The sequence below is a fragment of the Melospiza georgiana genome, chromosome 21 (assembly GCF_028018845.1).
Source record: "Melospiza georgiana isolate bMelGeo1 chromosome 21, bMelGeo1.pri, whole genome shotgun sequence".
NCBI lineage: Eukaryota > Metazoa > Chordata > Aves > Passeriformes > Passerellidae > Melospiza > Melospiza georgiana.
This window is the reverse complement of record NC_080450.1, coordinates 404,034-419,241: the sequence shown is the minus strand read 5'-3', so window position 1 is coordinate 419,241 and position 15,208 is coordinate 404,034. Positions and strand designations below refer to the sequence as shown.

Sequence of the window (15,208 nt, the reverse complement as noted above, 5' to 3'; positions counted from 1 at the left end):
GTTGCTGTCCCATCGGCCCGCTTTGGCCTACATCTCCCATGGCGCACCGCTGCGCGGGCGCTGTGTCGCTATTGGCTGGGAGCGGCGCGCGGGGCCGCCGGGAGCGCGGGCGGGGCGGAGCGCTCGGTGTCCTCGGGCCGCCATGCTGCCCGCCGCGCTGCCCGCCGCCCGCCGGGCGCTGCTCCCGCGGCCCCCGCTGCTCCCGCTGCCGCTCCGGCCGCCGCCGCCGCGCCGCGGGGCCCCCGCCGGGCTGCGGGCGCTGGGCACCGGCCCCGCGCGGCGCTCGGAGGCGCTGGCCGGGGCGCCGCTGGACACGGCCGCCAAGGAGTACTCGCCCAAGGTGCGGCAGCTGGTGCGGGACATCGCGGGGCTGACGCTGCTGGAGGTGGCCGATCTCAACGCGCTGCTCAAGGTGGGTGCGGGACCCGGCCCCGCTCGGCCCGGCCTGACCCGGCTCGGCCCGGCCCGGCCCGGCCGCGTGCGCCGCCTGACCGGCCGCTGGTGCCGCCGCTCGCTCTTCCCGTAGGAGACGCTGAAGATCCCGGACGTGGGGGTGATGCCCGCGGCCGCCGCCGCCTCCCTGCTGCCCGCCCAGGCGGCTCCGCAGGTACCGGGAGGGGCGGGAGCGGGGCCGCGGGGGCCGCGGGGCGGCCTCGGCCGGGGGGCTCGGCCGCGGGGCTTCACCGCGCTCCGGCTGCTTCCAGGAGGAGGAGGAGGAGGTGGTCCCGCTCAAGAAGGAGAAAACTCATTTCACCGTCCGGCTGACCGAGTTTAAAGCCGCTGACAAGGTGAAGCTGATCAAGGAGGTGAAGAACTTCGTGCCCGGAGTGAACCTGGTGCAGGTGAGGAGGTGCTGCCCCAGCTCTGGGGTTTTGCCCCCAGGTCCAGCAGCCTTGGCTCTCTGTTCAAAGGGGAGCCTGGATGTGTGCATTCAGAAGCACAGCCTGCCTGTGTGCATCTCAGTGCAGGGAGACGTGCGGAGCAGCGTTTGGTAGCTCCTTCATCTGGCATTTTCCGTTGTCAGAACAGGGGGATAAGGAGGAGGCTCAGAGCAAAGGACTCAGAGATGTCCATGCCAGCCTCCACTTCTCCAAACCTGAGAGGTGCCGTGCATGAGCTTTCCTGCAGAGCTCAGGAACTAGTCAGCATTTCTTGCTACAGCTGGGTTTGGCTTGCCTTTCCCAAAGTCAATGTATTTCTGAAGTTAAATGAGCCTCTAATTCACACTTCTTGCAGTCCAGGCTTCCAGCTCTTTTCAGAGCCCTTCGTTTTATAGGTGGTGATACTTCTTTCCTTGGAGGAGTCGGGCCTCAGCCCTGGGCAGTGTCTGAGCTCAGCCCTTGACCTTGGATGTGGGCTCAGCACGTTGGGTGATGAAGCTGCTACTGCCGAAGCATGTAATGTGCTGCACATCTCCAGGGTGGTGCTTTCATATCTTGGGGTCAATAGTAGCACTTCCAGTATTCCAGCTGCAGTGTTGAGTATTGCAACATCTGCTCCTGCTGTAACCCAGGAGAGCAGAAGTGTTTGCAGATAATCTTGTGATCCATTCTCGTTGCTGCATTGCAAAGCCAGCAGAGAGTCAGTGGCACAGGTACAAGTTTGGCTGTCTTGTGGGAATAATTTCCTGACTGTCGGGAAGTTATCCTGGAAGTTGTTCATCTGTTATTGGCCCCAAGTAAACATGAAAATACCAAACCCTGTAAAGGACTCAATCAACAGATAATTAACTGGAGAGCTGATGCCCAGTGAGCCTGGCTTTGCACGTGGCACCTGCTGCATGAGCTGTTGGTGGTGCCAGTTATTGCAGCTAAACTCAAGTGTGATGTACCCAGGCCCAGCACACTGGTGAAGCGCACACACAACACAAACAGCTGTGGAGGTTCTACCTGCAGGGACTCTGTTCAAAGAGGAGCCAAAGCCCTTTTATTGTAAATTTTGCTGCCATCCAGTCAAGGTGTTTTTATGAGGTTTTCGGGTGGATCTGCCCATAGTCTGTAGGGCTGCTGGTGTTATGGAGGGAAGCACAGGCAGTGCTTACCTTGGGCACTGCTGGGACCCAAACATCAGTCCTATGGCAATAAATGTGTGATGAGACAGGTGTGTGACCAGCACACTCGGGAGCAGGGCTGGCTGCAGCCCAGGAAGCTCTCTGGGAGCTGCCCAGCAGATGCTCACCCTGTCACCACCAGCCCTGGGCTCTGGCTGCACTGGGAGCTGCTGCTCTGCCCCATTGCTGCTGCTGCACGGGTTCCACTTGGCTTGGGCTCTGCTCCTCTTCCCACTGAACACCAGGAACAGCTGCCTCTCTGGACTGGGGCTGCTTTAGAATGGAGTCACGCCTTCCTGAGCAGAGTTCAGAAATTAATAACCTGTGTTGTGTTGCCTGTGCTCATCACAGGGAGTGTGTCCAGGCTCCTGTCCAAATCCTGTCCTGGTGAGCAAAGGCATTCTTGCCCCACCAGCCCACTGCTCGCACATCTGTGCCTTCCAACCCCAGCAAAAAAAGCATTTTTCTTCCACCACAGATACAGAGGCATTGAACCCAGCAGGAAGTAAAGGGACAAAACCTTCCTGCCAGCACAGTGGCCAGTCCAGTGGGTGCTGAACGCCTGCAGTGCTGTGGCAGAGAGCTGCTGTGTGTAAGAGCAGCAGGGGCTTGTCCCCCCTGGGCTCACTTCCTTCTCTATAGCAGCACTGCAGTAAATTCTTTAAATTAGCTCAGCAGTTTTGCAGCTTGCCTTAAGCATCACAGTGCTGCTTAGTACCAGTAGTTCTGCTTTAAAAGTCCCTGAAATGTCAGAGTACTGTGTTGTCGAGCAGTCTGTGCTGGAGCTGTGTCCACTCCCTGCAGTGGCCTCCTCTCCTGCTGGCACAAGAATGTGAACCAAAACACGGTCCTGAGCAGAGCCAGCCCGGCGGATGCTGCCCAGCAGGGCACTGCAGGGGCTCTGCTGCACCCCCTCCTCTCAGGGTGGCCTGCACACCAGCAGCACCTGTGCAAGGATTCAAGGAAAGGTTTCCCAGCAGGTGTGTCACCACTGGCAGCCAGGGTTAGCTGCCTTCTGTGGGATGTGCCGCAGTTCAAGTGCAAGTCTCGGGGTTTGTGCTGGTCACTGAGCTTCCACGGTTGGCTTAAGCAGAGGTCAGGATCATGGCTCTAAATCCAGTAATCCAGTTAGTGAAAGCCTGTTTACAAGCCTGTACTTTGTCCCTCTCGCAGGCAAAGAAGCTGGTGGAGTCCCTTCCGCAGGAGATCAAGGCCAACGCCTCCAAGGAGGAAGCAGAGAAGATCAAAGCAGCGCTGGAGGCAGCAGGAGGGACTGTTGTTCTGGAGTAGGCTCGCCGTGGAGGGACTGGTGCTGCAGCTGCTGCCCCGGCCGGGCTCTGGACCTTTCCCAGTGCACAGTGGGAGCACTCTCCCAGAGAATGCTGTACGGTTGGGCAGAGCTGCTGCCTCTGCCATCACCATGAACTCTACCTTATAAATACCCAAAAAAACCTGTACAATGATTCATCTTTCTCAAGTGCTGATTGTCCCCGTGCTCCCCATGTCATGGAGTGAGAATGGTTTAGGGTGGAAGTGACCTTGAAAGATCATCTCATTCCAGCCCCTTGCTATGGGCAGGAACACCTTCCACCAGGCGAGGTTGCTCCAAGCCCTGTCCAGCCTGGCCTTGAACACTTCCAGGGATGGGGCGGCCACAGCTTCTCTTCACAGCAGCCTGTGCCAGGGCCTCACCACCCTCACAGCCAAAACTTATTCCTAATATCTAATCTAAACCTACTCTGAGTTTGAAGCCGTTCCCCCTTGTCCTGTCACGACACGCTCTTGTAAAAAGTCTCTCTCCATCTTTCTTGTAGGCTCCCTTCAGGTACTGGAAGCGTGTACCAGCGCATCGCCCACCTCCTCACACTGCCTCTTGCTGATGCCTCACCTCTCTGTTAGTTATTTACGAGAAGAACACACTCCCACAGGTTGTGGAGATGCGTGCGGGGTGGGAAGGTGTATTCTGGAGCTGTGATTGTCCCTGCGCTCAGTGTGTGCACGCTGGAACGCTGCCCTGTGTACCCGTGCCTCCCGCCCCTCTTCACTCTGGCTGGTGGCTTCAGCTCCCCATTAATCAATCCCTTAATGGTGGCCGGGAAGGGCCTTCCCCGGGCTGGAAATGGGGATGCGTGCGGGGTGGGAGCGAGGATTCCGGAGCCTGCGGCTGCCGCGTTCGCCGCAGCTCGGGGATGCGAGCCCCGGGCCCGCCCCACCCCCTTCCGGTACCGGGAGAGGGCGTGGCTTAACGGAAGGGGGCGTGGCCTTGTCCCGGTGAGGGCTGGCTTGTGGCAGCAGCGGCGCCCATGGCGGAGCAGCGCGTTTCGCGCTGGTACTTCGGCGGCCTCGCGTCGTCCGGGGCCGCCTGCTGCACGCACCCCCTGGATCTGCTGAAGGTGAGGGGGGACACGGCCCGGGGCGGCCCCGGCGGCGCGGGGAGCCCGTCGGGGGGCACGGCGGGCAGTGGGAGAGGCTGGCAATGGCTGCGGTGGCTGGGGGGGCTCTGAGAGGATGGCGAGGCGGTTACGGGGGCGGTGGCGTGAGGGGACGGTTATGGGGGCAGGTGTCGGTGAGCGCTGGGGGGCGGTTATGGGGACAGGTATCGGTTAGGGCTTGCGGGCGGGTGTTGGTCGTGAGGGTCCCGGAGATGGTGGGAGAGGGTGGGGAGGAGGTTGGGGGAGTTGGGACTGGCTGTAGGGGTTCTGGGGAGTCTGCGGTGGAGCGGGGAGGCGCTCCGAGCGTCCTGCAGCGGCTTTGGGGCGCTGGAAGTGGCTGTAAGGGGACGGGGAGGCGCTCCGAGGGTCCCGGGAGCGGCCGTAGGGGACTGGGCTGCAGCGGGGGCAGCGGCCGGGACGGGACGGGGAGCGGGTCTGAGCGTCCCGGAGCGGCTGCGGGACCGGTTCTGAGCGACCTGGCTGCGGGGGTGCGGCTGTGAGGGTCCCAGAGCTACTTCGAGAGGATGGGGAGCTGCTCTGGGGTTCTGGAAGGGTTGTGAAGGCACCGGGAATGGCTGTGAGGGTCCCAGAGCAACGGAGGGAGCTGGAGAACAGCTGTAGAGGTCTGGGGAAACAGCTGCTGCTCTGAGGAGCTGACTCGTGGCTGTGCAGGGACACGGCTGAGGGGTCACAAAAGACCCTGGTCAGGGTAATGGGTGGGTGTGTGGCTGAGGGGTCCGGGAGCTTGGGGTGCCAGCTCCAGGAGCTGTGCTGGGTGCCCTGGGCGGCCCTGCCTGGACATGGCAGTGCTGGACGCTGGCCCACTGGGCTCGGAGCCCTCCGGCCAAGATGTCACCTAGGCGCCGCAGATGACCTGGCATGCCTGCTGCTGCACAAAGGGCGCCGCGCGCAGCCTGCGCTGCCAGCACCCACACGCGGGGCAAATGCCAGCGCTGCCCAGAGCCTTGTGTGCCGGCCAAGTGGCGACGGGCCTGGCAGCGGAGCAGGCTGCGAGGGGGAGGGAGGAGGCAGCCCAGGACAGGGCCTGCCCTTCCCAGGGCCATGCCTGTGGGTGAGGCTGGGACACACGGCCCCTTCCCACCCCACGGAGAGAGGGGAAGATGTTCCGGGCACAGGCCCAGGAGAGGAGCCAGCCTGGCAGGGCAGTGCCGCCTCCCCAGCGCTCGGCCTGTTGCCTTGCCCAGCTGGCCGTGTCTGCCCAGTGGAGGTGGCTGCCAGCCCGTGGGAGCTTGTGTGGGGTGCCTGGCGAGGCGCTAAGAAAGGGAATTAGTCTGGCACCTGCCTCTAGGTCTGTCTCCGAGCCAGCGTGATGGCTGTGACATTTGGGCTGCATCCCCATGCTGTCCTGTGTGGATGAGCAGCCCCTGCATTCCTGCAGTGCGAGCAGCACAACCTGGCCAGCTGTTTTTGCCAGATCAATAATCACACTGACTATTGAATACAGACCCTTCTTTGGCCATGTGTTCCCCCACAGCAGGGGCTGGTGCCAGGCCTGGGGAGGCACAAGGGGCCTCAGGCTCTGGCAGGGCAGGGGACGAAGGGCGCTTCATTGCACCTCTGGACTTTGGCCCCAGTGAGAGGCCCTGGCCAGCTCACCTACAGAGTGCTTGTGCCCTTAGGCCAACTGTGCAGCTGCTGGCTGCCCACGGGCTGCTGGCCCTGCAGCGACCAGCGGTGACCAGAGCCTGGCCAGCCCGTCCCATGCCTGCCTGCCCTTCCTGCAGAGCTGGGACTGCAGGCAGTGGACTGTGTCCCTACATGGCCCTGCCCGCTTCAGCTGCCCCAGGCTGTGAACTGCCACAAGCTCTGGTCCCTGACGTCCAAAATCCACCTGTGGGGATTGCAGGCAGGCCCCTGCACCCCTGCTGCTGCTTCATATGAGAGACAGTGGCTGTTCCCAATATCCTGCAGAGTGTCACACGACCCAGCTGTGCCACAGCTTCCGTAGTGGCCTGATCCCCTGTCAGCAGCCCTTCGCTCTGCTTATCTCCCGGGGCCTTTGACCCACATGTGGTCTCCGCAGCGCTCAGAGCATGCTCCAGCATCAGCGCACACGGCTGCCCCGTCCCAGCCAGCTCCTGTGCCTGTCACCGTTGCCCCTGGAGATGGTGGGAAGCGTTGGGCTGCTGCAGGCAGGAAGGCGCCTGGCCAGCTGTGGGGTTCTCTTGGTGCACTGAGGAGGAGGGGAAGTGGCTCTGCAGGCCTGCTGCATTGCATGGCCGTGATTTCACCAGCCCAGCTGCATCCCCTCGAGCAAACCCACACAGGGCTCACTCATGTACTGCAGGGCGCACACCCACACACCCACACCTTCCACCCTGAGGTGCCCGGAAGGGCAGGCGCACCCTTCACCTTGGGCGGCTGTGAGGGCAGGGCCCGGGCGGTGCTGCAGGCAGGAGCCTCGGCACTCTTCCCTCCCTCCCTCCCTCTCTGCCTCCGCCTCTCCGCTGCCAGGCCGGGCCAGCCTGCTCGGGGCTGTCCATGTCTTGCAGTTGGCTCCTGCGCCAGTGCTGCTGTCCTGGCACAGCTCCAATCCCCACCTGTTGCATGCCCCTCTGTCCCTGCCCAGCCCCGCTGGGCTGACGCGCGGCGCTCTGCCCCAGGTGCACCTGCAGACGCAGCAGGAGGTGAAGATGAGGATGACGGGGATGGCGTTGCACGTGATCCGCACCGACGGCTTCCTGGCGCTCTACAACGGGCTGAGCGCCTCGCTGTGCCGGCAGGTGAGAGCTGGAGCCCCTGCAGCCCCCGCTGCTGCCGTGGGGAGCTGCCCTGTGCACACACAGCCGCTCATGTCCCCCATGCAGATGACATATTCCTTGACTCGCTTTGGCATCTATGAGAGCGCAAAGAATCGCCTGAGCAACCAGGGGCCTCCCCCCTTCTACCAGAAAGTGCTCATGGCTGCAGCAGGAGGTGAGCCAGGCACTGGGGCCCTTGGCACTGGCTCCCTCAGGATGGATAAGCCCTGACCCAGCTCTTCTTTGGCCACAGGTTTCACTGGCGGGCTTGTGGGAACCCCGGCAGACATGGTGAACGTCAGGTCAGTTCTGTCTGCACGACCAGGGCTTTTGGCCCCCCGTGCATGACGGCATTTGGGGTGCTGGCTATGCTGGGGTTCTCCTGACATCTCTCCTGGGCAGCCTGCCCCGTGGTCAGTGGGCCGGGAGCTCTGTGCCCAGGATGGCCAGAGCTGTTCCGCCTTTTGGTGACAGCACCCAGCCGTGTGTGACCCTCAGGGCGAGTGGGACTGAATGCAGCTTTCTTGGTCCTTTGTAAATGGGCGACACAACACCACTGCCCTGTGCTGGGGTCCCCGGTGCTGCAGGGGCCAGCGGGGGTAGCGGCTGCCCCCTCACCTGCGGTGCTCTGCCTTGCAGGATGCAGAACGACATGAAGCAGCCGCCAAATCAGCGGCGCAAGTGAGTGAGGGGCAGGGCGAGGGGCGCGGGGCCGAGCGGGGAGGCCTGGAGGGGCCGGCGGGACGGGGGCCGGGGTCCGCGCGGCCGCGGGGGGGCAGCACCGCACCGGCGGGACCGGGGCCCGAGCGCCGCACCGGGGGCGCTCGGTGGGGTCCGGGCGGGGCCGCCGGTGCCCGGGGGAGCGGCGGGGCTGCCGCCGTGTGGGGAGCCTCGGGCCCTGACCCCTTCCCCTCTCGCTCCTTCCAGTTATTCCCATGCCCTGGATGGCATGTACCGTGTCTTCCGGGAAGGTGAGGCAGTGCCAGCCGTGTGGGTGAGCCTGCTCCGGTGTCCTAGCAGGTGCCGGGTCAGGGCGCCCTGGAAGTTCGCTCAGCCGGGGCAGGGAGAGGGGCCGGGGGATGCCCTTGGGGCGGGGGGCGTTCAGGGGAGCGCAGGGTCTGCATCTCCTCATCATCTGGCTGGGCAGGGGCTGGGCAAGGTCTGCCAGGGCCTGGCAGCCTGCACATACCTGGTGGGAAGGGGTGAGCTGCTGGGAGCTGCAACAGAGCAGCACAGGAGGGTGGAGCAGAGGATGAGCAGAGGCGAGGTCATGCTGCTTTGAAGGACTCCTTCAGCCTGTTTGCTATGGTGGGCTTCAAGCAGGGCTGTGTGCGGAGTTGTGGACACACACTGGGCATGTGAGACTCCCGGGGTAATGGAGTCTGAGTGATGGCAGAGAACCGTGCTGATCCAAATCTGTCTGTCCACAGAGGGCGTGAAGAATCTCTTCTCAGGAGCATCAGTGGCATCAATCCGTGGGGCCCTTGTCACTGTTGGACAGGTAGGGCAGCTCTGCTGGGCAGTAGGGGACTGGGATAGGGACAAGGATGGTCCCTGGTGCACGAGGAACGGGGAGCATGTCGCTGATTCACCATGTCTCTGCAGCTTTCCTGTTATGACCAGGCCAAGCAGCTGGTTCTCGCTACTGGATTTCTGTCAGACAATGTCTTCACTCACTTCCTGTCCAGCGTCATCGCTGTGAGTGGGGCTGGGGGCCGGGGGCAGTGCTGCGTGTGCCTGCAGCAGGGTCAGGGTGTCAGGCTGGGGCTGCCAGAGCTGCTGCTCTGGGCTCGGCTCAGCACAGTGCCTCCAGGAGGCTCCAGGTCCCAGGGTGGCTCTGAGGGTCTCCTGACTTGGCTGACTCTCTGCAGGGCCTGTGTGCCACATTCCTGTGCCAGCCCCTGGATGTGCTCAAGACCCGCCTCATGAACTCCCACGGGGAGTACCAGGTGAGTTGCCCACCTTGCCCGCCTTGCTGCTGCCTGTCCCCCCATCTCCGCATGCCAGCTTCTGCCTCCCAGCCCCTCCCAGCTCATCTCTCGCCCTCTCTCTCCAGGGAGTCGCTCACTGTGCCGTGGAAACCGCCAAGCTCGGACCACTTGCCTTCTACAAGGTACCTGGCTGGGGGCGCAGGGGTGGGGCAGGCTGGGCCGCGCTGGGAGCAGAGGCTGCGGCCCAGAGCAGTCCTGGGGCAGGGAACCTTCTGGGTTCTGCTGTGGCAGCCCAGCTGCTGCCTGCTTCAGGCCTTTGTCTGCCCGGCCCAGGCTGGGCCCCGAGGTGTTGCAAGGCCTGCCCTCAGTGGGATTCAGGCTGGGCCAGGCACCGCAGCTGCGGCCCTGCTGCACCCGTCGAGCTCCCAAGCAGCAGTGCAGGTGCCAGAGGGGTCGGCACGTGGTGCTGAGCCCTGTGTGCGCTGTGGTGGCTGTGGTGTGACAGTGCCTGCTCCACAGCCCGGCCCGTGCTGACCCACGCCTGCCCACTCGTGCTGCTGCCAGGCTTGGGCTGCTGGGACAACCAGTGGCAGGCACACACTGACTCTTCCCCTTCTTGCTGTCCCCTTCCAGGGCTTCGTTCCTGCTGCTGTCCGGCTGGTTCCTCAGACTGTTCTCACCTTTCTGTTCCTGGAGCAGCTGCGCAAATATTTTGGGATCAAAGTGACCACCTGAGTCTGGGGGACTGGACCCTGCCTTGCCCCAGGGGGGTGAGCGTGTGGGTCACCCCCAAGATCCCAGAACCCCTCTCTGCTCTCTGGGGCCAGTGCCATTTCCCCTCCTCTCAACTCTACTCCTGTGCCTTGCCAGCACCTGTGGCCAACCTCCCCTCACAAACTCACCCTTCCTCTCACCCCTGTTCTCAGCATCTCCACCTCTGCATTACTGCTTTGGGGGATTTTGGGGGGGATTTCTGTCTTCCCACTTCTCTACTGGCTCTGAGTTGTGTCCTTGCCCCCCCTGAGCCTTGTCCCTGATGTGCCCCCGAAGCAGGACTGTGCTGTCTCAGGGACTAGGGAGATCAGAGGCCAGGCTCTGTCACAGAGCCCGTGGGGCTGCTGCCCCTGCAGCTGTGGGCTGGGGCTTGGGGCAGGGTCTGTGAGGCCATGTCCTCCCTCTGCCTTTAGCCCCCGTGCTCCTCCCTAACCCCAGCACAGCTTGCACCTCCTGCCCTGCTGCTGGCCTCCCACCCTCTGCTCCTGCTTGGCCAAAGCTCCTCAGCACCGCTGGCTGCTGGGCTCTTCAGGGATTGTGCCTCATACCAATGATGGTGGGGAGAGGACCTTGCTCTGGCAGGGCTGCCAATGCCTGCTTGGGGACCCAGTACTCTCTTACCACACTGCACCCACCCCACACTGGATCTGCTCTCTGTGGGGGCGTCCCCACCACCACTCTGCAGCCCCTCTCACCTTGGGGCTGGGCAGACCCCACTCCTCACAGCCCCTCACCCCACTCTGCCCAGTGTGAGGGGGCTGTGAGCACCAGCCCCTCCGCTATGGCACCCCTGTGTGAGCTGGCCCCAAGGAATCAAAGAACTGGAATATCTGAGACCTTGCTGTATAATAAAGAGTGAAGGTGGCGCAGGGCCTGCTGTCCTGTTAGGAGGGAGAGATGCTGCACTCCTTTCCATGGCTGGGGGCATGGGCCGGGAGCTGAGCCCCCCAGAGCTGAGAGAGGGCAGCAAGGCTTGGCCCTGGTGCTGTGCCGAGCTCTGTGCCCAGCACCCTGGCCGTGTGGGCAGGCTCCCTGGCTGAGCTGTGCCCGGTCTCAGCTGGACGGCAGCTCCAGGGCAGGGCTGTGCCAAGGGCGCCCGTCGCCCCTGCGGGAGCTGCCTCCTGGATGTGACACTAATTGGGCTCCGGCAGACTGGCACAGCAGAGCAGTGAAAGCTCGTCACCTTAACGAGGCCTAATGATGCTGGCTGGCATCTCCACTCTGGGCTTATGCCCAGCTGCAGCAGAGGCCATGGGCAGGTGAAGGCTCGTGGAGCTGGGGCTGCCCTGCCAGGCTGTGCTTCCTCATCCCCCGCGTCCTGCAGCACCCCAGGCTCTGGGGGTGACGGCTGCTGCTCTGTGCCATGCAAAGGGCCAGCGTGGAGCAGGAGAGCCATGGAGCCCCATGGCCCCGGCAGCACGGAGCCCTGCTCAGCCCTGCGCTCGCGTGTGCGCGTTCCCTGTCCCCCATCCCCTGTGGCAGCCGAGCTGCCGCGGCCACACTGGCAGGCAGGACAGCGTGTGCCAGACACGGCCGCGAGCGAGCGCCCACAGCTGCAGTGCGAGGGCACCGCTTATCATCGGGGAGCGCGGGGCTGGCAGAGCCGGTGGCCGTGGCCGTGCCGCCTGCCCCCGCTCCCGCCCTGCTGCCCGCAGCGGCTCCCCGGGCACCTCTGCCCGCTCCAGCTGCGGCTGGGGCTGCCCGTCCTCCCGCAAAGCCGCCTCCCGGCCTGGAAGGTGCCGGGGCCATCTCCGGGGGCAGCGGTGGCTCCGATCCTCGTGGCAAAGGCCAGACCCCCGCGGGTCCCCGCGCTCCTGCGCCCACGCCCGGAGGAATTGCTGCCGGCGGCGGCCGCCGGAGCGGAGCCCGCGGGAGGCGGCTCCGGGGATGCGGGGCTGCGCTGAGCGCCCACCGGGTTTCGCGCGGCCTCAACCGGCACGGCCCGGGGTAAATGCGTTCGTGCCGGGAGGCCGGCACAGGGCACCCCCAGGCCGGGGCTCCCCGGGTCCCCCTGCCGCCCCGGCCAGCCGGTCCCGGTGCGTTCCTGGGCTGTGTTTACCTGCAGCGGGACGGCGGCGGCCGACACTGACCCGTCACCGCCGGCGGCGGCCGGAGCGCGGGTGTTGAGGCGGCCGGCGGCGAGACCCGCCCGGCTCCCGGAGGCTTCGAGCAGCCCCCGGAGCGGGCGGCGCGCTGGGACCGGGGAAACCTTCCGAGGAACGGGTCCCCGGCCCGCTCCCCCGGGTCTGGCGGGTCTATCTGCCCCCGCCGCTCCGCCCGTCCCTGCCGAGCCGAGCCGGTGCCCGGGAGCGGGGCGGGGACAAGCGGCGGCGCTCCCGGCAGCGGCCGCCGGTGATGCGGGGGCAGCGCCCGGCGCTCGGGCGGGGCCGGGCACCGGCTGTGCCCCCCGGGTGCCGGCGGGAGGAGCGGGGCGGCGGGACGCGGCTCCGTGCCCGCGGTCCCTCCCCCGAGCCGGTCCCTCCCCCTGGGTCGCCACAGCCGCTGCCGTCGCGGCTCCGCTAAAGTTTCGCCGAGCGCGCCGGACCCGCTCCCCGCCGGTGCCGAGATGCGTTCGGGAGCCGCCGCGAGCCCAGCCCCGACAGGTATGGGCAGGGCAGGGAGGGAGGAGGGCAGGGAGCGCCCGCAGCCGCGGGCTCGGGGCTCGGGATGTCTCCGGTCCCGTCGCGGGGATGTGGATTCGAGTGTGGACTGCGCAACCCCGGGGCCGCGAATGGAGCCCCGGGACCCCGGAGCCGCAGCTCCCCGAGCCGCCCCGGTGCTGGGCGCCGGCCCCGGGGAAAAGGAGCCCCTGGGTGCTCTGGGCCTGGGGCTCCCGCGGGGCTGCGCCCGCTGCCCGCTGGCATTCCTGGGCAGGGGCGCTGCCGTCGGACTCACGGCACCCCTGGGCTCTGCCCCGGGCTGCGATTCCGGCTGGACTCCGCCGCTTTGGGAGCGATTCCCGGAGCAGCTTCGGTCGGGGCGGGCCGTGCGTGGTGTCCCTGCCGCGGGCACAGCGGTGCCCACGCGTGTCCTGCAGAGGGGCCGAGGCAGGGGACACTTTGCCAGGTCCCAGCTCTCCCCAAGCTCTCTGGGTATTACGGGGCCCTGGTGCGAGTGCCCTTTGTGACTCTGTCCCGAGCTCTGCTGTGTCAACACGGTGTTGGTAAATGGCTTTGTTTAACCAGGACATGTCGGGTATGTGACCTTGCCGTCCTCCTGGTTGCAAGTGCATCTCCAAAGCTGCTGCGGGTCCCCTCTGCCCGGCCCTGCACTTCCCCCGGGTGGTGAGGGACGCAGGGACCGCGGGGCCAGCCTGCTCCCCGGCACAGAATGGCCTCAGGACGGAGCATCAGCTCTGCTGAGCCCCCTGCCCGTGCGGCGCCTGCCGCGGTGTCCTGACCCACACCAAATTCAGTGACTGCCCCTGTGATTTTGTCTGTGCATCAGCAGGAAAATTTAGGGCCTGCAGGACCCCTCGTCAGCGTGTTAGTGCTGCCCCAGCTGCCAGCTCCTGTGGCTTCCCACCAATCCTGCTCCTTTCCGCACACTGCGGTGCATTTCTTTTTTTTTTTTTTTTTTTTTTTATGTTCTGTTGCCTAGAGAGGGAAAAAGAGAAAAGGCTGAACAGAGAATAGGCAAAATGTGGATTAAAAATAGTTAATGAAAAAATGTGACCGCAAACCCTGATCAGCAGCACAGGGCTAAAACCAGCCACTGAGCACAGCATCTCCATGCACCTCGCTGTGCCAGGCAGGGACTGGGGCAGGAGAAGTCGGACATGGGGAGATGGGATGGCTGCTCTGCTCCATCCCCTGTGCTCCGCCACTGCCTCCTGCTTTGTCCTGTGTCCCCATGTCCTTGCTGATCTGCCCCAGCTCTGGGGTCGGGTGCACACGCCTGTGGTGCCAGAGGATGGCTGGGCGCGTGTGGCCCCCGCAGCAGCCCTGCCTTGCTGGGGCTGCACATCTGCTGCTCGGGTGTGGAGCTCCCAGTGCAGGGGAGTGTGTGCACCAGCCTGTCTGCACTGACCTTTTCCTAGGCTTTTCCCAGCCCTGTGCCTCCCCTGTGACATGCTAACCACACGTGTCACACTGCCTCCTGTGCCTTCCCTCTGTGTTTCACAGGTTTTCATGCAACGTGATGAACAAAAACACCCCTTTCCTCGAGCCAGGGATGAGGTGCTGTGTGGCTCAGCATCCCCATGCCAGAGCCAGCTGGGCAGCAAGGTGATTTGGCTGCTGCCAGGCTGTATCATGGTCCCTGTATCATGGTTTGGTACAGGGCAGCTGTGCAGGTGCCCCCTGACCATGGCTCGTGGTGACCAGGCTGAAGTGGAGGTGATGCAAAGAGCATCCTATGCTCCTGTTGATGAAAACACTGTCAGGGCTGGTTTGGGTTTTCTTGGTCCAGAGTTAGACAGAATCTGCCATCACCAGGGCCTGGTGATGTTGGCTCTCTCCGTGTGCCACCGATTCCACAATCTCGTAGCTCTGTGCAAACAAGTCACAGCCTTGCAGCACAAGGACTGTTCCGGGCTGCTCAGCTGCTCCTTTGCTGCCAAAGTTCCTCGTACTTAGTTCTCAAGGAAAGAACAGAGAAGGAGAGTAGGAAACCTCCCTGAGCTTCCAGCAGGGACACAGCGCAGGGACAGCGCAGGACAGAACTCCTGGACCTCCCTGCCAGGGCCATGTCCCCTGCCCTGCCCCGCTCGCCCTGGGCCCGGGTGGGAAGTGGAGCAGCATCTGCAGGGCCAGGCTGGCACTGGCACCGCATCGGCTCTGGCCCAGCACCGTCCCCTCCCCTGCCAAGTGCCAAAGCCCCTGCCGAGCTGGCATGTAGCTCCGAGCTCCGAGCCAAGCCAGCCGTGGAAAGCACCGCATTAGCGCATGGGGGGCTAAGCCCTGTGTCCGGGGGCTGCACAGCCCCACAGCTCTAGAGCTCCACAGCCCCCACAGCTTCACAGCTGCCTCTGAGCCAGCGAGGCTGTGCTGGGTGTGGGGCTGTGCTGGGTGAGGGGCTCTGCTGGGTGTGGGGCTGTGCTGGGTGTGGGGCTGTGCTGTGTGAGGGGCTGTGCAGGGTGTGGGGCTGTGCTGTGTGAGGGGCTGTGCAGGGTGTGGGGCAGTGCTGGGTGAGGGGCTGTGCTGAGTGTGGGGCAGTGCTGGGTGAGGGGCTGTGCAGGGTGTGGGGCTGTGCAGGGTGTGGGGCTGTGCTGTGTGAGGGGCTGTGCAGGGTGTGGGGCTGTGCAGGGTGTGGGGCTGT

The 15,208-nt window shown here is 64.5% G+C and overlaps 2 protein-coding genes across 2 annotated transcripts; both read left to right on the top strand.

Moving 5' to 3' along the window:
- Window positions 1-142: 142 nt before the first annotated feature.
- Window positions 143-3,513, top strand: MRPL12 (mitochondrial ribosomal protein L12). Its single transcript, XM_058038874.1, has 4 exons — window positions 143-412; window positions 527-607; window positions 705-842; window positions 3,224-3,513. The coding sequence occupies exons 1-4, from the start codon at window positions 143-145 to the stop codon at window positions 3,338-3,340; spliced, it is 606 nt and encodes a 201-aa protein (XP_057894857.1). The 3' UTR covers window positions 3,341-3,513.
- Window positions 3,514-4,175: 662 nt separating this feature from the next.
- SLC25A10 (solute carrier family 25 member 10) lies at window positions 4,176-10,814 on the top strand. Its single transcript, XM_058038867.1, is given in 13 exon segments — window positions 4,176-4,230; window positions 4,233-4,325; window positions 4,328-4,443; window positions 7,107-7,226; window positions 7,311-7,419; window positions 7,498-7,546; window positions 7,884-7,925; window positions 8,172-8,215; window positions 8,675-8,745; window positions 8,850-8,942; window positions 9,116-9,193; window positions 9,301-9,357; window positions 9,809-10,814. Coding segments are annotated over 13 exon segments (1,029 nt in total). The 3' UTR covers window positions 9,911-10,814.
- The last annotated feature ends 4,394 nt before the right edge of the window (window positions 10,815-15,208 follow it).

Coding starts and splice junctions, on each gene's coding strand:
- MRPL12 (XM_058038874.1), top strand. CDS start 143: ATGCTGCCCGCCGCGCTGCCCGCCGCCCGCCGGGCGCTGCTCCCGCGG. Junction 413..526: donor ATCTCAACGCGCTGCTCAAG/GTGGGTGCGGGA, acceptor CTCTTCCCGTAG/GAGACGCTGAAGATCCCGGA. Junction 608..704: donor CCGCCCAGGCGGCTCCGCAG/GTACCGGGAGGG, acceptor GGCTGCTTCCAG/GAGGAGGAGGAGGAGGTGGT.